The sequence below is a fragment of the Drosophila grimshawi genome, unplaced genomic scaffold (genome assembly GCF_018153295.1).
Source record: "Drosophila grimshawi isolate 15287-2541.00 unplaced genomic scaffold, ASM1815329v1 contig_1367, whole genome shotgun sequence".
Lineage (NCBI taxonomy): Eukaryota > Metazoa > Arthropoda > Insecta > Diptera > Drosophilidae > Drosophila > Drosophila grimshawi.
In genome coordinates this window covers 605,917-629,465 of record NW_025062889.1, presented here as the reverse complement: position 1 = coordinate 629,465, position 23,549 = coordinate 605,917, and the positions used below count along the sequence as shown (strand labels likewise).

General features: G+C 39.6%; 2 protein-coding genes across 3 annotated transcripts in view; one reads left to right on the top strand and one right to left on the bottom strand.

The window, feature by feature from the left end:
* Positions 1-23,549, bottom strand: part of LOC6569052 (putative polypeptide N-acetylgalactosaminyltransferase 9) — a 77,455-nt gene that overhangs the window by 12,497 nt on the left and 41,409 nt on the right. For both annotated transcript variants that reach the window (XM_032741169.2, XM_032741170.2), the window contains 3 exons: positions 18,365-18,739; positions 18,131-18,295; positions 16,266-16,459 (listed from right to left, as the gene is read on the bottom strand). In XM_032741169.2, coding sequence (XP_032597060.1) covers positions 16,266-16,459; positions 18,131-18,295; positions 18,365-18,739 — 734 coding nt within the window. The remainder of the gene's footprint in view (positions 1-16,265; positions 16,460-18,130; positions 18,296-18,364; positions 18,740-23,549) is intronic.
* LOC6569053 (imaginal disk growth factor 6) lies at positions 7,825-9,952 on the top strand. Its single transcript, XM_001995267.2, has 3 exons — positions 7,825-8,084; positions 8,554-9,129; positions 9,207-9,952. The coding sequence occupies exons 1-3, from the start codon at positions 7,934-7,936 to the stop codon at positions 9,857-9,859; spliced, it is 1,380 nt and encodes a 459-aa protein (XP_001995303.1). The 5' UTR covers positions 7,825-7,933; the 3' UTR covers positions 9,860-9,952.

Below are 23,549 nucleotides of genomic sequence, written 5' to 3'. Positions count from 1 at the left end.
CAAATTAGCATAAAAAGTTGTTGGCTGCTTTGGTGAATTTACTTTGATTACCGGTTCAGTGGACCGTTAGCGAGTGCTTAACGTTCCAGCAGAATGGCAAGAGAAACAGGAGCAGCAAGGAGCAACAAGGAGCAGCCGGAGGAAGTATTAGCAAGCAGGAGCAGCAGCAGAAGAAGCAGCAAGCAAAACCCACCCGAAAACACAAAACCATAACCCAGAGCTCTAAGCCCAGCACATTCATCTTCATCTCCGTCGCCCACTCCACTACGCCTCTTGTTCAGCTCGGTGGCAACTCTGGTCGTAGTCACGGCAACCCCTAAAAGTTGGGAGGGGAGAAAAGTTCGTTACTAAGCAATGCTAACACACATTATTAGCAGCTGATAAAGCCAAACTGAAAGCGTGTTTAATTTCTTGAATATCAGTTGCGAATTTAATATCAAATTCTGTTTGGTTTCTGACTGGCTGCACATCAAGTTGTCATTATTTTTGAAGAAATTTCACTGTTTTATTTGATATTCTACGATATATTTCCAAATGCTGCAACTCTGACTCAGAAATGAGAAAAGCTATTTTAATAAAGTCCCCACAGGTGCAATAATAGAACAAGTGTTGGTATTTTGGAAAAAAGCCCCCTGGACAGTAATACAGAAACCGCTTGAAATAAGTATGTGGCTTAAGTGGAAATAAGTGTTAATGTAGAGCTCCAGCTGGCAGTAAGTACGTTAACATTTTAGATTAGTATATTAAGCAATTGCATCAGTACTCTTAAAGAATTCAAAAGTTTTCTGTGTCGTATATTAAATTATCTGAAATATCTCAGAGCAGTTGAGAAGCCAAACATATTTTTATTGAAACGAGCTCAATTTCAATTTAATAAAAAGCCAATTTGAGAAACCTTAGGCAAACATGGCTTAATTTAATTTAAGTGGTTATATTTTATATATATTTATTTACTGAGAGTCAATATTGTATTAGCATTACTTTTGAAGCCATGTCAATCCCATTGTCTTAAGTCTTTGCCTTCGGCAAAGTTAAGTAAAAATCAATATTTTGGAGCACTCGAAAAAGACATTTAAAAAGCGTTTATTGCAGTTGGAAAAAGTTTTGTATCCCTTGGGACAGAGCCACTGGCTGAAAAATAAAACGCAGTCGAGATTTGCGCGCGTGGAAAACTTTGCAAGCGTTTTGAAAGTGCAATAAAAGAAAAGTGCAGCGCTGCGCAGTAAAACGAGCACACGTGCAAAATACAAAATATATAAGTATATAATACAGAGAGAGAGAGAGAGAGAGAGAGAGAGAGAGAGAGGGAGAGAGAGAGAGAGAGAGAGAGAGAGAGAGAGACAGAGAGAAAAACAGAGTGAGAGAGAGAAATGGAGATGTATACACAGATAGAGATAGAACGAGTTGAGTGGCCAGAAAATGTTATGAAAATTAAAAGCAAATGCTGCGCAGCAGCTTTTCAACTGGCGCATAAACTCTGGTTTTCGTCTGCTGCCTGCGGCAAGGTGATACTAAATAATCTCATCAAAAATGGCGACTGCGACACGTGCCCCAAAGCGGAAACAGAACACCAGACAGGAAATGGGCAAGGTCACCGTCAACTTGGCCGCTTATTTAATTTGTCGCGCATTTATTCAACCTGCTTGGCGTCGCAAAAGCTGGACATAACATTATTGCCGGTGAGCAAGAGAGAGAAATAGGGAGAGAGTGAGAGCGATATACATATTAGCGAGTGGGGCATAAATGTGCGTGTTGTGGTGTGTGGGGGGTGGTGGAGAGGAGGGGGACGGGTGGTACATCACTCTCACGTGCTCACACACACGTATAGACGACGTACAGCAGTGGTTGTCAAAATTTTCATTCTGAACGTGTTCTTCGCTGGCCTTCGTTGTTCATTCCCATCTGCGTCCATATTCTCATTTCCCAACTCAAATTTCCCATTTCATATTCACCACTCTCGTTTCTGCAAGTCGATGCCTTTTCAAACAGCTGAAAATTAAATTTTTGGCTATGCGAGTCGCGCACTCAATTTGCATGAAAGACGGATCAGGAAGGAAGAGAGAGGGGCGAGAGGGCAGAGAGAGAGAGAGAGAGAGAGAGAGAAAGAGAGAGACGTAGAAAACTCACTGCGTTGAAAGAGTTGCGGAAACTGCTGTTAAGTACGTGCTTATTTCTAGTTTACAGCGCGCTTGATGATAAGGGAGAAAGAGCTGCTTGATAACTGAACCAAGCCCATCATCAATTACACAACTTTGGCTCAACCATTTGCTTGTTAGTTTCAAAGATTGAAGTTGCAGCTTTACTTGCAGTTGTCCAACTTATGAATATAATTTAACTTGTGCTCCAATAAGTTCTTTAACATTATGAAGATGAAAACAGCTTTAAATAAAACCTCATTAGACTAAATGAAATGCACACCGATTTAAAGTATTAAACTTGTAGCTTACGAAATTAAAACTTAGCTCAGCGGCCCCACGTTGGGCGCCAGTTGTGGACAGCCTTTCGACTCTCGATATCAATATTTAAAAAGCTAAAAACTTCAAAATCGATATTAAAAATAATAAATTAAAGACTTGAATGTAGACTACACGGGGCACATCAAAGCGTAAGCCAACACACACAACATGCACTAAAAGATGTTTAAAAATGGACTCGAGAAGGACCTGGACCTGAACAACCATTAGCAGCAATTGCTGCTGGATATATGCATTGCTGGCCAATTAATAATGATAATGATGACCTGCAGGCAGACGCGTCCATTCGCATCCAAGCCAAACAGTTGCTCCACATTTTCGGCTGATGATGCGAATACGGATACAGATGAAGAGGATGATGGGGTCGGGATGAGCCATGATAATAATAATGCAGATGGTAATGTGGTCTTTCACTCTGAGCTGCTGCTGAGGCGGACAAAAATGCAGCAGCTATAGCTATAGCTATAGCTATAGCTATATATATTCATCTATCAGCATGTCAGGGTTAAACAGCAGGAAAAGACAGTTGACGAGTAAGGGAAATGGGACTGGGGGTTGAAGAGGGGAATTGTCTGTGGATAGCCCCATAATGTTGTCTGCCATGCACAAAATATCGGTTGCGAAAATTGCTTAAAAATGAACCAACTGCTGTCAGTTGATGGATGGGCTCACAAAGTGGGGCCACTTGGCAAGTCACTGTCCCTCAACTCCCAACCCTCTCAGCTCTTCAACCCCTACCTTTTGCACACCAAGCGACGGCTGCCAGTGGAGTGCTGGGTTGAGAAAAATTGCATAACATTTTGTTTGTTTCGAGTGAGAGACTTTAAAAATTTCATATCTACTTTTAGTAGTTTGCTGCTTTTTCTGTAGATTTTGCTGCTCCTGTTTATTTCCATAGCGATTTCTCATGCATTTTTGCAGAGCACACACATACTATAGTGATGTATGTACACACATCAGCTAATACCAGTCCCACAACGACTGCTTCTACTGAGATATGAACATGGATAGTTTTGCCAGCAGCTTTGTTTTGCAGAGCAAACGAATTGTTTCAATTACCAGAACATAATATACTCAAAATATGAAACTTTTAAAAGCGCAAGGCATGCAGCAAAGGTTGATTTGGAGAGCAGTGTCTTAATCGAAAAATGAATTTAAGCAAAGTGGCAAGAATATTTTCAGCCTTACATTTCTCTTTATTGAAACAGTATACAATAGTTAACTCACAGCAATATGAAAGCCAAAAGCAAAGTGTTTTCATTTGAAGTACACCTTTAAACGTCTACTAATGTTTTTAATGTTTCACTTGTCTGGGATTCTACACAAAACAAAATTGTGTAAAGCTTCTTCTTTCTAGAATAAGCGTACTCAATCTGAAAAAATATACATATACAGTTTCTGAAGTAACTAAGGTGGATTGGCCAAGTACTCCCTGAATTTATAAATAAGTTGGCGTATTTGTTAGTCACGCACTCCTCGCACTTGTGTAAATACTGTTAGCTTGTTTTATTTTTTATTTTTATTTTTGAAGGGTTTCACTTTTGCAGTGTTTGTTTTTTATTTCTTTTGTCGAGTGTGTTGTGCATTTTTACGAGCACTTTTTAATAAATCATTCGCCTCGTAAGCTAACTTTCATGCACAGCCAAAAAGTGTGTGTGCGAGTGTGTGTGTGTGTGTATGTGTCTGTGATATGTAGTGTTGGTGTTGGTGCTGGTGTTGGTGTTGGGTTTTGGTTAGCCCGTTTCTCTTCTCACGGTTGAGTGAGTGATTTGCATATGTTGCTGTTGATGCTGTTGCTGCAGCTGCAAAAAATGGGCGAACACACAAATCACCTTTGTGGACCTACTGGCGACTGCCACGCCCACAAATATCAACGAGTCGCCCAAACGGTCGTTAGCCACGGGAAATGCAACATACTGTAAATTTCTGTTCACAGACTCGTTGCGGCTTACACTGCATGTCCTTTTTCGCACCCAAATCCCACTCCAAATCCCAATCTCATCCCCCTCCCACCCTTTGCTCCTTGTCATCGTCCTCATTGCATTGGTTGCAAATGAATACATTTGCGAGCTTTTGGGATTGCAGCGTGATCTTGTTATTGTAGCCCGTTACTCTATACTCTGTACCTACCCGCGTCTCTTATCTCTCCCCCTCACCCTTCTCCCTTCTCTCTTATCATTGTTATGGTGGTGCAACCACAACCATAACAACCAAAAGCATAAGCTGCGGGCTGCCAGCAAAGTTATTCGAGTGTTTTCCCTGCACAGCTTAATATGCAAAGTTATGAGCGAGTTCTGGTTACGGTTCGCTGCTCCTTCCCCTTCCCACCTTGCAAACACCACCCCCCCCCCCCACCAGACTCATGCAATAGATTTCGATACTCCACACTCTTGAACACACCCCTGCCCCCCTGTTAGAGATGGGTCCTGCATACAATTTAATAAAAACTGCAGCTCAGTAAACACCCATAACTAATCTTTAATACTTGCAGCAGGGCGTCACAGAAGAACCGGAAACGGTACCGCAGAATTACCGTTTGAAATTCAGAACCGAGATTTAATAATTTTTAAAGGTGTCACTTACAGGAACAGATCAGATCAGAACAGAACAGAAGAGAATAAGTAAATATGTTTTTCGTTATTTAAAAGATTATCTTAAATAAATTATAATAAATAAAATTATTACAATTTATCATAATAAATTAAATTAGAATCTATAAATTTGCATAATAAAAATGAACAATTGTAATATATATCCAAGCTGTTCTCGAAATGAAATTCTAATTGTTTTCAATTCTTTTTCAAATGTTAAAGATATTATAATAAATTATAAGTCCAAAATACGGAAACTGCATTAATATTTGTAGTTTCTTGAATCCTGTAAGTACTATACTGTGTATAGGGAACTAAGCTTCAACAAATATAAGCTAAGTTGCAGCTATCGTAACAAAAAGTATCGCCTCACGGGATCATCGCCAAGGTGGCAACGTCAAGTGCTAGTTAAGCGCGAATTTAATTGGCGGCCATTTTATAATTTTTCAATAACATAATTTCGCCATTATTAACGGATACTGAGCGCTCAAGGGAAGCAGGGGCATGCCTATGCCACATGCCACATAACAATAATCCGTGTTGTGCTGTGCTGCTCCACTTTTGACTTTTCATACAAATGTGCAGTCGACTTTCAGGCTGAGTGTTAAGTATCGCCACAGATTTTCAGCTGCTCGCTGTCCGCTGCACGTTTAATTAAACAGCGACCGGAAAAATACCACATATAAGAGGGAGATGGAGTCGAAGAGAGAGAGAGAGAAGAAAGAGAAAGAGAGAGAGAGAGAGAGAGAGAGAGAGAGAGAGTGAGAGGCAGAGGCAGAGGCAGAGGAAGTTTCATGTGTTGCCCGGGCCAGGCAGCTAAAAACTAAAAGAGTGCTTATCTAAAGGGTTTCCATGTGTTTTTCAGACTGGCTGCTCTCCTCCCCAAACCTCCCTCCTCTCCCACAGGCCCGCCACAACCTCAAAAAGCCGTACTTGTTACAACATTTCAATTAAAAGTTAAACTGCATGTAATTTTACCGAAAATGTGTAAGTAATAACTTTGCCCGCTGCGCTCGACTTGAGCCAAATTAATTTACAAAATATAAAAACAGAAACGCCCAGCAGCGCAAGAGGTCTAAAATAACACAAAAAAGGTTAGCGTAACCCTTTTAGCTGTTATAGAGCCCAAACTGGCTTGCCATTAATTAACAAAAAAAAAAAAAAAAAACAAACAAATGGAAAAAAAGAAATGGCAGCAGAAAATTCTAAAACCGACGTAAGCTTAAAAGAGCAACCAGACCAGGAGGGGAGGGCGAAAAAGGCAAGTTTTCGGCATTGGGTTAGGTTTCATTATATATTTTTTGGGTTTACATTTCGCAACTAAATTCAATTTGCCTTCGACTAGTTGAAGCCTTTATTTATGTTTTATATTGTTTTTTTTAGTGTGCTTAGCTCGTGCGTGTAATATACTTTATTATGACGGGGCAAACGTTGTTTCTTTTTGCACTTTTAGCTTATGTAAATTACACTGCCAGCGGCAATTTCAATTTCAATTTCAATTAGTTGCCCACGCAAATTGCTTTTAATTGTGCAATGAAAGTGACGCGCTTAAAAAGGTGATAATTGCTTTGTACAACAAAAAATTTAACATGGCAAAAAATAAGTGTATATAAATTGAAGCACAGAGAGAAAAATGAAATCGAGCCAAATGCACTTTTTGACATTGATACAAAAGATAATCCAAAGTCAGCAGCTGTAGCAAAACCAAATTGCGAGCAGCTTCTTGTCACACAACGACAACAAACATTTTATGCAAATGGACAGATGGAGCTTGAGCTGGAACTGGAACTGGAGCTGGAACTGGAGTCTAGTTTAGTTCAATGTATTAGCTTTTCCGGTGCTCGTGTGGCTGATTGTGCGTAGCAGAGAGATAAGTGTCGAATTGGGTTCTCAACTGCTAACTAACTCGCTCACACACACACACAGTGCACATGCCCATGAATATGTAAACAGCTATGACACTCAAGTGTGTGAAGAGAGAGAGAGAGAGAGAGAGAGAGAGAGAGAGAGAGACAGATGACAGAGAGGTCAGGCAAAAACAAAAATAAATGGAAACTGACGGCCAGCCAAATGAAATATGAACGAAGAGTGCGAAAGATGTAAAGTGGATCGAACAGCGATTATGCAAAAATAAAAAAAATATAAAAAACATCAGACAGACAAACACAATAAAGAAAACGACGAGACAAAAATTGAAAACGAACCTTTTTGAACGTGTCTGAGAATAAAAGCCTTTTAGGCTTAGAAACAAACATTAAGTGCGAAATTGCAACCAGTTACGCAGCAGAAAACAGACAAACAAATCAACATTTAAATGGATTCACAGACCCACAACAGACATCTCTATACATGACAAACGGGTACAGTGACAACTGTGCGTCCCAAAAAGTCACAACAAATTTGAAATTTTATAGCTCAAGTTTTTGCCAGACGGTGAAGTTAATTAAAAAGGTCACACACATTAAATGAAGTAAAGTAAAAATAATATATGTAGAATATTATATATTTTGTTATTTGAATTACCTTTTGGAATTAATAAACATAGACGTTAATATATATAAATAATTATAATAATTTTAAGTAATAAATCAAAATTCATTACATCAATAGCTCACTGTATTTACTTAAGTTGTCTCGTAATCTTCGTTTGTGTCTCGATGCTGCTTTGTTTATCAACTCACGCTTTACTCAAGTACATAAAAAAATAGAAGATGAACGACACAACAACAACAACAACATCGCTCAACCTTCGTCACTTCGATCAGAGCTTCGATCCGCTCAAGTATTCAGTTTCAAGTCGGCGGCCAAGCGGCAAACACAACTTTTTATTTTTTCCCGAGACAACGAAATTCATCGCTGACAGAAATAATGAACAATTTGGCATTGCTGGCAACGCTTCTGGCGTGCCTCGCCAGTGGTGTTCTGGCTGGCAAAGTGGGTCCGCCGCAGCAGCACCTGCCACAGGGTCCACAGCGGCACATGGTCTGCTACTATGACTCGTCCAGTTTCGTCAAGGAAGGTGAGTGGAACAAAGTGCTTACGTAATCGCCCCCAGATGAAACACGCACACACACACAGAACTAGCATCTATGTGAGAAGTGTGTGTGGAGTGGCTTGGAAACAAAGCAGCGGCTTATCAGCGATTTCTGGAAACTAGGTTTATTTATTTGTTTGTTTTTTTCTATGTCTCTTGAGTGGCGATAACGACCAGTGCCAACAAATATTTAATTCCCCCAGAGCACACTGAGAGAATAATGTGAAGATTGATTGAAGCAGAGAAGTACGGTGCAAAGTTCAGCAAAGTTAGCTGGAAATTAATATTCATTAAAAAATAATAAGTAATAAACATAATACAGAGTCAACAAAAAGTAAATGGTTAAAACAAAAAGGAACTAATTGTTGAGCACTATAATTTACCTAGACTTTTTCAACAAATACTCCCTTCATTTTGGTAAGTGTATAACGAGTTTCTTTCTTTCCCATTTTAGGCCTCGGGAAACTGGTGATTGATGACCTGGAGCCCGCTCTACAATTCTGCGATTATCTGATCTATGGCTATGCGGGCATTGAGCGCGATTCGCACAAGGCCATGAGTCTGAACCAGCAGCTGGATTTGGATCTGGGCAAGGGGCTTTACCGTACGGTGACACGCTTGAAGCGCAAATATCCCAATCTCCGTGTGCTGCTCAGCGTTGGCGGTGACAAGGACATTGAGACCGGCGAGGATGCCAAGGATTTGCCCAACAAGTATATGGAACTGCTCGAGAATCCCACAGGTCGCTCCAGGTTTGTGAACACAGTGTATTCCCTGGTGAAGACTTACGGATTTGATGGCCTCGACATTGCCTGGCAGTTCCCCAAGAACAAGCCGAAGAAGGTGCACAGCGGTCTGGGCAGCTTCTGGAAGGGTTTCAAGAAGGTCTTCACCGGCGACGCCATTGTCGACGAACGCTCCGAGGAGCACAAGGAACAATATACCTCACTGTTGCGTGACATCAAGAATGCCCTGCGTCCCGATAATCTACTGCTCTCCACAACGGTGCTGCCCAATGTGAATGCCTCACGTGAGTTGAAATCTTTCTGACTCGAGTAACAACAATCATAAATTTCTACTTTTAATTTTCCTTGTTGATTTGTCTAGTTTTCTTTGATGTGCCCGCTGTGATCAACTATCTGGACTTTGTCAATCTGGCCGCCTTTGATTTCTTTACGCCGCAACGCAATCCGGAGTTGGCTGATTACGCGGCGCCCATCTATGCGCTGAGCGAACGCAATCCCGAGTTCAATGTGGATGCTCAGGTCACGTATTGGTTGCGCAACCGTTGCCCGGCCAGCAAGATCAATGTGGGTGTGGCCTCCTATGGCCGCCCGTGGAAACTGTCGGACGATTCGGGTGAGACGGGTCTGCCGCCCGTGTCCCATGTGAAGGATGAGGCACCCGACGGCACCAATACCCAGCAGCATGGCATCTACAGTTGGCCCGAGGTCTGCGCCCTGTTGCCCAATCAGAACAATGCCTACTCCAAGGGTGCCAATGCCCCGCTGACTCGGGTCGTCGATCCCGCCAAGCGTTTCGGTTCGTATGCCTATCGTGCGGCTGATAAGAGTGGCGACAATGGAATCTGGGTGAGCTTCGAGGATCCGGACACCGCCGCCGACAAGGCGGGCTATGTGCGCAGCAACAATTTGGGCGGTGTGGCTCTGTACGACTTGTCCTACGACGATTTCCGAGGACTCTGCACCAACGATAAATATCCCATTCTGAGGGCTATCAAATATCGTCTGGCCAACTAAAGTTGCACTCAATAATACTCAATTGAACTCGAGTCGCGACCACTTTTTGTAATTGTTTTCTAACACAGCAATAAATGTATAATGTATCTTCAAGTGGAGTTTTCCGTAGAGTTTAAAAATTGAAATATTTACATGACTTGGTGGAAGTTAATTAAAGAGAGATAATCCACTATTTGTCATATAAATTATAATAAGTAATATTCTAAATCAGATTTACTGACCACAACTCAGAATTTTTTTAAAGGAACTCTATCCGAATAACATTTTAGTCTGCTTAAAATGAAAAGCTATATTTCATCAGTTTAATATGCCTTTAAGCTTGCATTTTACGACTTTCCTAGTCGAGTTTTATCTACACATCGCAATCCCCAAGGGAGCTTAAAGTTGAAATATTTGAAAGTTTTTCAAGCAAGATTAGGCACTATAAATCATAAGACGAAACTTTAAGTCATAATAAGCATTGCTGTTAGACAGATTTATTGTACATACTTCAAGGAAAGTCCAACTGTATCAAATTGCCGACTACAAAACTATTTAACTATATATATTTACAGGCTCTTAGCTAAATGACATCTTAAGTTCGCTTAAAATGTAAACCTCTTCTTTTAATATTCCTGCCTTCTTTCTTGACATTTCTAGTAGAGTATTATCCACACTCTGCAACACACATAGCAAGTTGTGGAAAACATATGTATGTCATTAGCTTAATTTCCAAGTTGGCTTCTTTTTTTTTGGTACATACAATTTGATCTGACGTCGTTTTGCTTTGTGCTGTGATGGATGCTAAAATCCAATTGACTTTGACATAAAAGCGTAATCGGCTTTAACATTAAAGAAGGCTGCATAACGAGTCAGCCAGGAGGAAGCTGCTGCTGTAAATTGACTGCTCAACATTTGTCATTGGGGCGTGTAAGCTAGAAATTGCGCATACGCAGCGTATTCTACACACACAACACACTCGAGACGCAACGAGGCAAAAATGCTCTAGATACCCCCCATGTTACACACGATTTCACAACAATAACAGCAACAGCAACAAATATAAGTTCAACTTGCCACGTAAAAATGGATAAAAAGGCACAGAAAACGCACGCATAGGCAATCAGAATGGAATAAACGCAAAGCGCAAGAAATGAAATGAAACGTGCAAGGTGTGTGTGTGAGTGTGTGTGTGAGTGTGTGAGTGTGTGTGTGTATGTGTGCAGAGTATTAGAAACCATTTACCTATCTACACAGGCCCATTACACATCCACACTCGAGGATAAGAGACGACGACAGCCACATATATAACTAAAGTTTACCTTTTTTCTCATTCTGTGTGTGTGTATGTGTGTTTGTGTATGTGTGTTTGTGCGTGTGTGTGTTAGTGGGGTTTCCCTCTTCCGTTTTGTGTCATGCGGCACGCATAAAATGCCTATGGATGCCATGGTACTATATAGTCTCCTATGTATATTTAAATGCTTGGCAAACATTGCGTATGAGTGTTTTAGTCTATCGCTCTCTCGCTCTCTCTTGCACCCTCTCTCTCTCTCGCTGGCTCGCTCAGCACACATGGCGTATACGCGGCGTATAAGTTCTGTTTCAAATAATTGGATTAGTATTTGTATGGCCACACAGGCCACACAACAAAGCCAAGCGACTTGCCGCACTCGAAACATTTTCACGTTTTCTGTTTATTTTTTTCAGAGATTTTTATGAAATTTGTGTGGTTTTTGTTCTTGTTGTTGTTGTTTTATTCCATGTGAAGTTTTGCCCTTATGCGCTTTGGGTTATTTGAGATTTTTGTGTGTGTATGTTGGTGTGCTGGTTTGTGTGTTTGCCTGGCTTTGGGGCAATAATAACAAGCAAACGCGAGCGGATTAGTTCGCTGCCAGCCGGATTTTTCATTATTTTTAGTTAGTTGGCCGCAAGCGACGAACGAATTACTTTTTATTTTTATTTTTATATACCAATTTGAGCATTTGAAATGCTTTACTTTTTGCATTTAGTTTTTGCAACTCTGCACTTGTAGGCCATTTGTTGCGCCCAGAAGCGTGCTTCAAAGAAAAGAGAACTGCTAAAAATAAAAGCTGGAAAATAGCTATCTTTGGCAACCTTGCAGGAGAGAGTCCATTTAAACTTCGATATAAATTTAAAAAAATTAATTTAATCACTAATATATATAGTAATCCGATTTTAAAACATGATTGACAGAATATTGAAAGCATATTAACAACTTTTGATTGGGAAGCAAAAAGTCTCTCAGCAAAAATTCATATTTCGTTTCATTGTTCCCTCGTCTGCTATATGATATAGTTTTCCAATCCGCTGTCACAGCGCAGCAGATCCCTAGATTGCAAAAATTAAGAATTCAAAAGTTTTCGGCCAACTTTGATTAGCATATCAAATAAGGTCAAGGAAACTTTGGTTCGACTGCAATAAAAAGTTGTTTGCGAAGTTTTAGAGTAAATATTGCTGATTTAATTGTGTTTAAATTTTACTGCTAGAGATGCGAGATGAGAAACTTTAGGTAGCTAGTCTAAACTATAACCATAAAAGCTGAATGAGCAAACAAAATCTAAAGAACAATTGAAAAGGATGATTTAGCTCAGGCAAGAACTAAAAATACTTTAAAATACACTTATTTGATCGGAAAGACAATAAAAAATAGCTTTAAAAACCAAACTGATGAAAGAAAGGCTCCAAAATAACGAGACCGTAACACGAGTCATGAAAAAGTCAGTCGGAAAACATGTTGAAAGGTTAAAGAAACGAGCGCGCGTGGCATGTGGCATGTGCCGTCAGTTCAGCAGGTGAAAGAAACGAATGGCAATAAAAATCAGCGCTAAAGTTCAGATAAGATTTACGCTGTTTTAGGTAGTTGTATAAATATTATTTACGAGTAGCCGGCATTTAAACACAACTCGGGAATATTCTCAATTTGGTCGAAACACAATGTGATTTATGGTACCTTAAGTCATGAGGGCCAAGAGACCAAATTCATTGCCAAAACTTGAACATCAAAATTTGCTGATTTGCTGCAGGGAATTGGTTTGGGGGTTGGGGTTTGTTTATGGGCAGCCAAGCAAATTGGCAGCTGCCAAGCTTAATGCCGAATCCATTAGCCGTTGGCTCTGCTCGGCAGCAGCGCAACTTGCGTGCAATCAGCCAGCCGCCCCCTCTCAACACCCTCAAAACAAACACGCTTTTCAAATATATCGATTGCAAAAGCAACGCTCCAGGAATCAGCAAACCCAAAACACAAACAAAACTGACGCAACTTTTGCTGCCAGGTGGCAGCGCAGAAAGGAACTGTTTGCTACTCCTAACGAATATGTATTTTTGATACTAGCTTTGCAATGTTTATTGCTTGTTGGAGTTGTTGTAGCTGTTGTTGTTGTTGTTGTTGTTCTTGTTGCGACTGTTGTCGTAACAAGTTGAGCAACTTTCGGACACACACACACACACAGCAAAAGTTGAGAGCTTTAAGACTGTCAACAGCTGTCGACAGCTGAGGAGAACGAGCATAGGGAATTTAACGGTAAATGTAAAGCTGCAGAGGTACACTCCGAAAAAAAGTCTCCACACTCAGCTCACTCAGCTTATTATTCAGTAAGTATATTTCCACAAGGTTGTGTTCTTCTCAAAACTAGTGTATTTATTTTCTTGAGTCCAGTGTAGATTTTTCTACAGTTTAGCAGCAGGATGCTCAATTTGCAAATGGTTTCAATGTCTCTTTTTATATTGGCTTGCTTGTTAATTAAACTATTATTAAGCATTAGTACAGACATAATTCAGAGAGCTTATAAATTCATTATTCCAATTCTAACCAAGCAGCCCAGAGAGAAAATTTTATTGCACATTGCACAAAAAAAATATAAAGTTTTTTAATAAATGCAATTCCATTTCTGAAAACTATCAAGTTTTCAAGTTCATTTCTGAAATTTCGAACGATTTATTTTCTGAGTGTAGCAGGGATCTGTTCGCACTTTATGGCTGACTCTTCAGTTGGCTTGACGACGGTGGCTGCAGTCAGCAGTCAGCAGTCATTGCACAGAACTACAGCACACATAAGTTTCAAGTATTTGATGTGTATACAACTACTTCTATATTCCTACTTCCACTTCCAGTTCCGCATTTCACTATTACTATTGCTAAGAAGCTTTTCAATTTTTGGCGCAGCGGAAACTTTGCAACTGTCGTTTATTGTGTTTTGTCGCACATGCGAGCATTTTCCATTCCATTCCTTTCCAACCTTTTCCTCAAAGATTTGTCTTATGCTTGCGCTCTGGCAGCCATTATCCACACACACACGCACACACTTGTGAGAACATTTATGGCTCTTTTTCCATTTTCGCAGTGCCGGCAAATTGCCAATGTGGTGCTCAGGAAATGCTCCACTTGATTTAGCCGCTAAGTGCAGCTGCAGGCAGGCAATGAAAATGTGTTTCCTTACTTGCCCTTCCCCTTCCTTTAACCCCTTCTCCCACTCCTCCCCTCAACTATGCTTTGTGGCATGGATTTCGGCAACAATGTTCTCATAAATTCCCTGGGCGCTTGTAAAAACAATTATGCCAGATATTTACGCCGCAAAAGACAACGTTGCAACAACAACTGCAACTGCAACAGAAGCAACATCTGCAGCAGCAACAGCAGCAGACGAGAATTTGCTGTTAACAATTTTGGCTTTTAATTGCAGTTCCGCGCCCTACGACACAGTCAGACATCGCCCCACAGCTTTGGCTCACTCTTGGTAATTTCCGCATTTTATTTTTGGCTCGGTTTAACGCGGCGTATGCGTAATATCATTTAACATGCAGCATGCTGCCGCCTGCTGCTGCTGTCTGCTACTGCTTATATCCATATCCGGAGCCACTCAAAAGACAAATGTTTGTAATTAAGAATGAATGCGTGGTTTAATTAAAATGTTCGAGCCGACAAATTAAGGCTAAAAGAGCATCAGAAAGCGGCAAAGAGAGGGAGAGAGAGACGGATATATATATATATATATATATATATATATAGAGTGAGAGAGAGATGAATGCAAATTATAAACTGACTGTTTTAAATGGGCTGCCAAAAAATACAGTTTTTGGCCACTTGACAACTAAACTGAGAGCCATCAAAATGGACAAGTGGGTGTGTGAGTGTGTGTAACAGCTGAAATTGCATATGATGTGTTTGCCAAACCATTTATAAAACACACACGGACACACACACAAAATTGGCATAAAATACACGATTATTTCATATTCATATTCAGATGTGAAAATAATTGCATAGCTACGGGCAGCTTTGACATGTTTAAAGGTGTTTAAACAGCCTAATTCCAATTAAACTAAAATCTTTTTGATTAAACAACAATCTTTTGATAATTTTAAAACTGATTTAAGCAAATAAATTTATTTCTTTTGTTAAGCATGTTAAATATTTAGATAAGGCATCTCAAATCACATTGTAAAATTGAAATTTATCGTTTTTCTCCAAGGCTATTTAAAACATAGCAGATTACAGCGTTCAGTTGCAGATTTATGTTAAATTTTAAAATGTGTCAAGTGCCTTGCGGTATTAATATGCACAAATTAAAAATAAATAAAGGATAAATTTTCAGTAATTTTCATTTAAGTCTTATGCATTTGATTTCTGGCTTCAATTGTCTTTAATAATTTATTATCCAGGCTGTAATAAACATTACTAAATTTCATATTTGTTTCAAATTTAAATTTTGTTGGAATAATAGTCCTGTCATTTCACTAGAATCTTTGAGGTATTAAAGATGCTGAATTTAATTGCATTCTTGGCTGCCAATAAAACTTGTAAGTTTTTTAATAACTTGCAACTGCTACAAACTCGGTTTACAGAATAGCATTTAAAACAGTTGCAAGTTGTTAAAAAACTTACAAGTTTTATTGGCAGCCAAAAATGCTTATAGATAAAAAAAAATATGTATGCACAAATCCCAGATGGACCGTCAACACTAAGCCATATCATAACCCACAAAGCCCTCGCTGGTTATGCTTTTCTTACTGTGTGTTTTTACATGATGTGTGTGTGTGTGTGTGTGTGTGTGTTAGTTTGTGTGTACGTGTGTGTTAGTTTTGATAGCCACATTCATGTATATATCGCTGTTGGCAGTCACGTTCGAGCATTTTAAACGGCTACATGTTTTCCGCTGTGTGTGCGGAATCCGATTTTTCAGCAAACCGTTAAGGGGATGGGTTAGCCAAACTAACCAAACAATACACACACTCGCACAGTCAACATAATGGCGGCAAACACGCAGCACACACCGCACTAAAGTCCGCCCACATTTAAGCTGTTTGAAAATTTCAATGTGGTCGCGTGGTAAAATTACCCTTTTGTTATCATTTTTGGGAAGGGTTGTGTTTGGTTTTTAGGGAATTTAGTTAAATAAACTTGGACTTACGTTATGGCGTTTCTTCTCACGTTCTGGCACCGAATGCCAGCTGAATTGTAAATTCCAATCGAAGCCACCCACATTGACGCCGCTGGAGTCGCGATAGTGAAACTCCAGAGTCGCATCATCGATAACATCGATAACCGGGCAGACGACCGTCGTCGAATTGCGCGCTATGCGATCCAACAGTGGCTCCAGCCAACCTGTCAAATTAGAAGAGAGAAAGTGAGAAAGAAATGATATAGATACTTAGGATTGCTTAATTTACAAAGCATTTAAATTATGGCTGAATGGATTTTAAGGAGATATTGCCTGGGGTATAGATGAATGGATTTTACTTGGAATTATCTTGCGTAGGCTAAATAGAAAATTCTTGTAATGTAAATTTCACATGAATTTAAACTGAAAATCTATTGCGAACCTAGGAAAAACTACAATGAACATGGTTTGTCTTGGAGTTTGGTTTGTAGCTTGGTTTAATTGCTTTGGCCAAGTGCTGTCAGTGGCCTTTTGACCATTTGATCCATCATATATCTGTATTGGGGACAACGACGATGACGCCTCCGAAATAAAATGGGAAATCCAAAACTGTTCCACACACACAGACACAGATATACACACACGTTGTTGGAGTGAAAAGTTTTTCTGTATTCGGTTTTTTTTTCGTTAGTTTTCGCTTTTCTGTCGCTTTGTCTCTTGGTTTCATCGATTTTGGCTGCAATAAACAAAATTGATTGTGTTTCGTTTGCTCTTCCATCATTTTAGCCTTAAAAACAATGAATTTCTGGAGACGAGTACAAAGCAATCAGCGCCATCAACGCCTGAGTGCCAACCAAAAAGAAATACGAAAACGAAAAAAAAATATAGAAACAAAAGTGAAGATTAAGTGATTTACTAGTTGGCTTTGTTTTATTGCCATTTTGTTGTTGTTATTGTCGCAAGGAATCTCATCTTTGCGCTATCAAATGTTACAGCAAAATTGATGGTCACGTTTAGAGCACTCTCGGGATTTGCGAAATGCGCCTAAAGCGACCCAACCAAAAAACAAACAACAAAAACAAAACATTGCTTACATTTTTATGTTTCAGCTCTTGTTTTGGGTTTGATTTTATTACTTCCTTCTCTTTTCGTAGCTACTTTATGTTGACTGCATTTCAAAACAATTTGCACTGGTCTAGACAGGAAAATACGACTTGCAGATACCCTGAATCTTACTTTTAAGTATTTTATAGATAGAGCAAAGTGGCTTTTTATTGTGAAAAATTGTTTTGCTTGAAAGAAATTATGTTTGTTATCTGTTCTTAATGAAATTTTTACAGTAGACCCATCATATGCTTGGCTACATCTTCGATTGCTATCGATGTATATCGAAATACGCTAAGCAAATGCAGTCAACGAGTAAATGATGCACAAGAACTTATATGGCAAATGTTAGTCTATATCTTTTATATTCTCGTAGATCGACTACAAACATGACTCGGTTGTTGTTCAAGAATACATATATCACATGGCTCTGTGTGCTTCCTTCTGCCTGTCGCACACTGTGGCACAACTTCAATATACCCTTTGAACCCATTATCATGGGGTCAGGGTGTTGGAATGAATATTAAAATGCGAACGTTGGTTTGGGTTTGTTCAACGGCTGGTTGCGCAATCAAATAATTAATTTAGCGTTAATTTAGGCGGGTCAACGAGAACAGGACCAAACAGTTTGGCAGTCAATTACCATATAAATATATACTCGTATACACAGCAAATATGCAACAAATTCATTAAACATGAGCCGACAAGTTAATTGGATAAATCCGCTGCATACTTTTTGGCAGCCATCATTAAAATAGATGGAATAAACAAATTGTAAATGGGCAATTTACCTTCGGCACATTCACAATGCGAGTCCAGATAGGTGATGACCGGGGATTTGGCGTACTTGGCGCCAAGCAGACGGGCTCGTATCAGGCCCTCTCTTTGTGGTCCACGCACTATCTTCACCATGGGATAATCAGCGAAATAATCCTCCAGTTTTTTCTTCAGATGAGCTGCAAACAGCAATGCAAACAAGTCAAACTCAAAGACTAAAATTAGCTACTACTCAACTGGAAACTTACTCATGTCGCTGTAATCATCAACTAGAATTATTTCACCAATCAATTCGGATGGCGATCTGTCTAGGACTGAGTGCACTGTGCGCAGGAGTACGGACCATGCCTCATTGTGGAAACAAATGATGACATCTGTCTTGGGCAGATTGCTCAGATAGCGGGCCGAGTCCTTGCACCAGGCATCCCGTGGATCAGGCAGCGAACGATGAACGGATATCAAATCGGACACATACTGATTGAAGGCATTATTTGTCCAGCCCTCGTCGACGGCCTTCTTCATGTCCGGTGCCATTTCCTTAGGCAGGACGACAGGCTTGCCCATCTCTCCGGCATTGTCGTCCACGCCATTTACTGCCACTGGCGCATCCAAAACATTTTTATCTAGAAGAGAGAATGAGAGATGATTAGTGGTTGTTGTTTGATTTGGCTTCAAATTTGCAAGGATGTGACGATGGATGCTCGAAAGGATGCTGTTGTTTCTACTGCTGTTCTCTTGTGCATGAAATTTACGACTTACACACACTCGCACTCACACACACACAACATGTGGCATGCTGCGAAGATAAATCGGAATGCATTTGACATGAAAAGTTGTCATCATCAGCGTCGTGAATGAAAAATGCTTCGCCTTGCAAATTTACCAGACAAACGCACAGTAGAACAACACAAACATGACTTGTGCCTCTGGGGGAAGTTTAAAAAAGAGAAACTCAACATGAACTAAGACAGGCGATCTGTTTGGTGATTTTGAGTGCAACATTTATCTAGATTCCAACACATCTAATTTGATCAATATAAATATATTTTTATTCTGGATTTGGTTTTTTCCAACTGGATATATCAAATATCGACATAAATCGAAATTCGCGAAACTGAGGTAGACATTGATCAAATAAATTGAACTTCATTTGCGTTTTGCAAACAAAATCTTATATTCCAGCTTCTTCAGCTGTTCAAGAATATATATGCATTAGTTCAATAAATCATTCAACTATTCCACACAACATTCCCATTTCTCTTATGCACTCTACTCAGCCCAATCGATATGAAATATTATTCAAAAATAAGACATATTATTTTATGTGACATTTTTAATGCAATGCAAGTGAGCTCTTGTTACCGTGTGACACGGTGCGTATGCGTGATGTCTGTACCATAACTTGCACACGAGTGCTGCTTCTGAGCGACTGTGTGTGACTGAGTGCTTATGTGTGTGTGTGTGTACTTACAGTATGTGTAAGCGTGTGTTTGTGTGTGTGTGCATTATATTATCTTGTTATTTGCATTTGCATGGCAAAATATGATTCTGTTCCGGCTGGCAGCCAGTTGCTGCTTTTTATGAGATTTGTCAGCCAGAAGTGACACTTATTGGCACAGTTCCTTTACTCATTCTGCACGTGTGTGTATCTCTGTGTGTGTGAGTGTGTGTGTGGACGAGTGTTCGCAAAAGAATGCCGCACAATGAAAAACATTTCAATTACCGCAATCATTTCAATAAACATAAAGTAAGCTCTAGTTGTAAAAAAAGAAAGGAGAAAAAAACAAAAGCCATAAAAGCAGAAGCCCGACTTTAGGCCCACAGTGTGCAAGTTGGCCACATTATAACTTGGCTAAGAACCGTAGCGCAACCAAAGAGAGGCCAATCAGGCGGCGATAAATTTTTGGTCGCACAACAAAAGCCATTAAAGTGGGCAAAAAAAGAAATATAAAATAGGAGAGGATGAGGAGGCTACGCACATAAATTTTATGATTTGTCGTAGTTACAACTTCATTGCGGGAAATATTCACGCTTCTGCCAAGGAAGTGAAGGAAGAAGAAGTGCGGGGGCAAGGCGTAAAGAAATGACTCTAAGCAGCATACACATACACTCCACGGTTTGTTTTTGTGTAATGAACTTTTTTGCATGCTGTGCGCACACGCATCATAATAAAAAACAATAAAATGGAAGGCAGGCTCAGCTCTGTTCAATTCAGTTCAGTTCTGGAGGTCCTTCGTCCTTGGTCCTTTTCGATTTTTTTATGTGCTTTATTGATTCACTTATTTATAGCGCAGCATGGAATGTGTTATGGCATTCAAAGTGCTCAGCAAAAGGGGCACGTCGCCATTTAACTGTAGCCACCTGGGCACAATCCAATTATGGCATAAATATATCAGGAATATAGAAAAAAACCAATTCAAACTGTACACTGAGCTCTCGAGTCGAGTACATATATAGGGTTAGTTAAGAGTAGGAAAGATATCTTTAATACACTTAAAAAAATCAACCTAAAATTAAAATCGTTTTATAAATTTGAAAGTTGTTCTGCAAAAAATGATTCTTAGAAAAAAATACTTTCTGAAATTCGGAAAATGAAAAAGAAAATTCCATTTCAGAAATATGCCTTCTGAATAATAAGAATTTCGAATTTCTAAAATTTAGAGTGCTTGTTCCTCTAACTATATAAGAGTTTAAAGATCTTAAAATTTGTTATTAAATATATACACTGTTTGCTTTTAAGAAGTTTGACTATTAACTTCTAAATTTTGTAATGAAAATACTGCAAAATTATGCACCCATCTAGCAAAATATGTCATCATGTATAGAATACAAACAATTTGAACAGTTTGCAACACTCTCAATTATCCTCATTTACATTTAGCAAGTGTTTCGGGCAAGGGCAAACAGGATGCAGCACAGCGAATGTGTTATCTGTCCATTAAATTTTCATATCTATCGGCAGTTGATGGACATGGTCAGGGAGGAGCATCAAATGAGATAGCGAGATAGAGATAGAAAAGAGAGAGACACAGAGGGGAACAAGATGGGGCAGGAAGAGGGATAGGTCTGAGCGTGACAGGAAGCCATAAAGCGTTCGTTATGAGAAAAGACAAAAAGTGGGAGCGTCTGTTGTCTGTGGAAAGTAGGAGATTTGCCAATGTGTGTGTGTTTGTGTGTGTATGCGTGTGTGAGCCACACAAACAGTTAGATATACAAATGGCTGGGGGGCGACTACCAAACTGCCTAACAAACTGCCGGTACAATCTGCCCGTCCTGGCATGTTCCGACATAACGCATAAAACCGAACATAATATGCCAAAGTAGCGTTATTTGCAAAATGAATACGAATAGGTGGCGACGATTGTGGAGTGTGGAGCGAACTCAGATAGGGATTGGTATCCCTAAAGGACTCGGCAAAACGAGGACAATAGACACACACAGATACTCACACACTCAAATCTGTGTGTGTTAACAATATGACTGGGTATTAGCATTGATTAAAAACTGGCTGCGGAGTCGGGGCAATCAATCTGCAACCTAAAAGTCTACGCTTTTCCGCCTGAAAGACAGGAGTTAAGAAAGGCAAAGGCAGTTAAAGCGATTCGAATATATGATGAGAATGAGTCATTCGTAATGGGTTCTTCCATGTTCATAAACCTTAAAGAAAATAATTTGACTTAGAGGCGAACTCTGGCATCAAACTGCGGCAATAATAGCTTGTTGATGTGTATCGATATGAATTTTATCGATTGTATTTAGAGGGGTTGGATCAAATGCAGGTCATTTTCTCAGATTAACTAATTTTTAACTAAATATATTTATCGAAAAAGATAAAGCGGTTTTCTGTGTGACGCCTACAAATTGCCACTTTCAATAATAGCTCTTATTCTTAATCAATGATTCTATTGATGACAAGCCAAGGCTTACGTATGCCTGTACATATGAAACATCTAATTGTTTTAGATTGTGTAGAATAACACATGATTAGAAACCTTGAAATTGAGATTGAGCTGTAAATTAACATACCCAGTCAAGACTTTACCTCGCTGATGATAAGACACATGAGATGAATCGGAAAGCGTGTAACTTAAACTAAATACATTTTTGATTAAGTAGTTCAAGGAAAAAGATTAGAATATAACAGACACAAAAGAACGTGCCACAATAAATGCAAATAATAATATTTGCTGGCTATAAATTAAGTCGGCAGCTGCTCAGCTTCTTTAGTATTGTTCGATCTTTGCTGCTGTCCGAAACTTAAATATGCTCAATTTAAAAATATTGTTGAAAATTTTTATTTTCAGCTTATTCCTATTAAATCTGACAGTGCTGAAATGTGCAGCGGAAAATGTTGAAGTGGATGGGAAAATGGGTGAAAATGGCACTATAAACGAAATACTTGTTGAAAATAAAGAGAACCTCAACAGATCACAGCAAATACAGCTCGAAGAAATAAGGTTTGTATTTGAAATTAGATCTGTAATTCGAATATATTTAAAAGACGCTTAATACACAGATCGGAACAGATTCGTCAGAGCGACTTGCTGAATGAGCTGATGGGTAAAGTGAATGAGTTGACAAGTATCTTGAACAATTGCAGCAATGCGGATTCAGTGGAGAAAGTCGACATTGTGCCAAGTTTGGAGGAGTCCCAACAGTTGCCCAGCAGCTGTTTGGAGGCAGCACTTTTCATTCATCGCAGTGGCATCTATGAAATTCTCGTGCCCAGCTACAGTCAGCAACCATTCAATGTTAGTTGCGATGAGGAGACACAGGGCGGTGGCTGGACAACGGTGCTCAGACGTGAAGATGGCAGTGTGGATTTCTTTCTCTACTGGGAGGACTATAAAAATGGTTTCGGAAATTTGACGGGCGAGTTTTTCATCGGGCTCGAGAAGCTTCATAAAATGACCAAAGCTGTGGATCAAGAATTGCTCATTGTCATGGAGGACTTTAAGGGCCGCAAAAGGTTTGCCAGATATGAACAATTTGTAATTGGGAGCGAGGAGGAAGCATTCAAATTGCTCACATTGGGCCACTTCTCTGGCGATGCAGGCGATGAGATGCGAGATCATGCGGGTCAAAAGTTCTCAACACGAGATCGCGACAACGATGCCTCGGAAAACCACTGTGCCGAGAAATATATGGGTGCCTGGTGGTACAAAGCCTGCCATTTCACGTATGCTACAACTAAAGTTTTTATCTATGATCGAAAGTAGTTAATATTTATTTAATATTCTTGCAGCCATCTGACGGGACAATACAATGACAACACCTTTGGCAGAGGTATTATATGGTTGTATTTTACCTCTGCCTATGAGTCACTGAAACGTGTCCAGATGCTGATAAGGCCGAGAAGATATTGTAGCGGCGATTACCGCAGCGAGCGAACGTTGTAAAAATTATATATTATTTAATGATTCAGTTCGGAAT

Bases quoted from the DNA above. Each gene is read 5' to 3' on its own strand.
- LOC6569053 (XM_001995267.2), top strand. From the start codon at position 7,934: ATGAACAATTTGGCATTGCTGGCAACGCTTCTGGCGTGCCTCGCCAGT. The intron at 8,085-8,553 runs GTGAGTGGAACA...TTCCCATTTTAG, and splicing joins GTCCAGTTTCGTCAAGGAAG to GCCTCGGGAAACTGGTGATT. The intron at 9,130-9,206 runs GTGAGTTGAAAT...TGATTTGTCTAG, and splicing joins GCCCAATGTGAATGCCTCAC to TTTTCTTTGATGTGCCCGCT.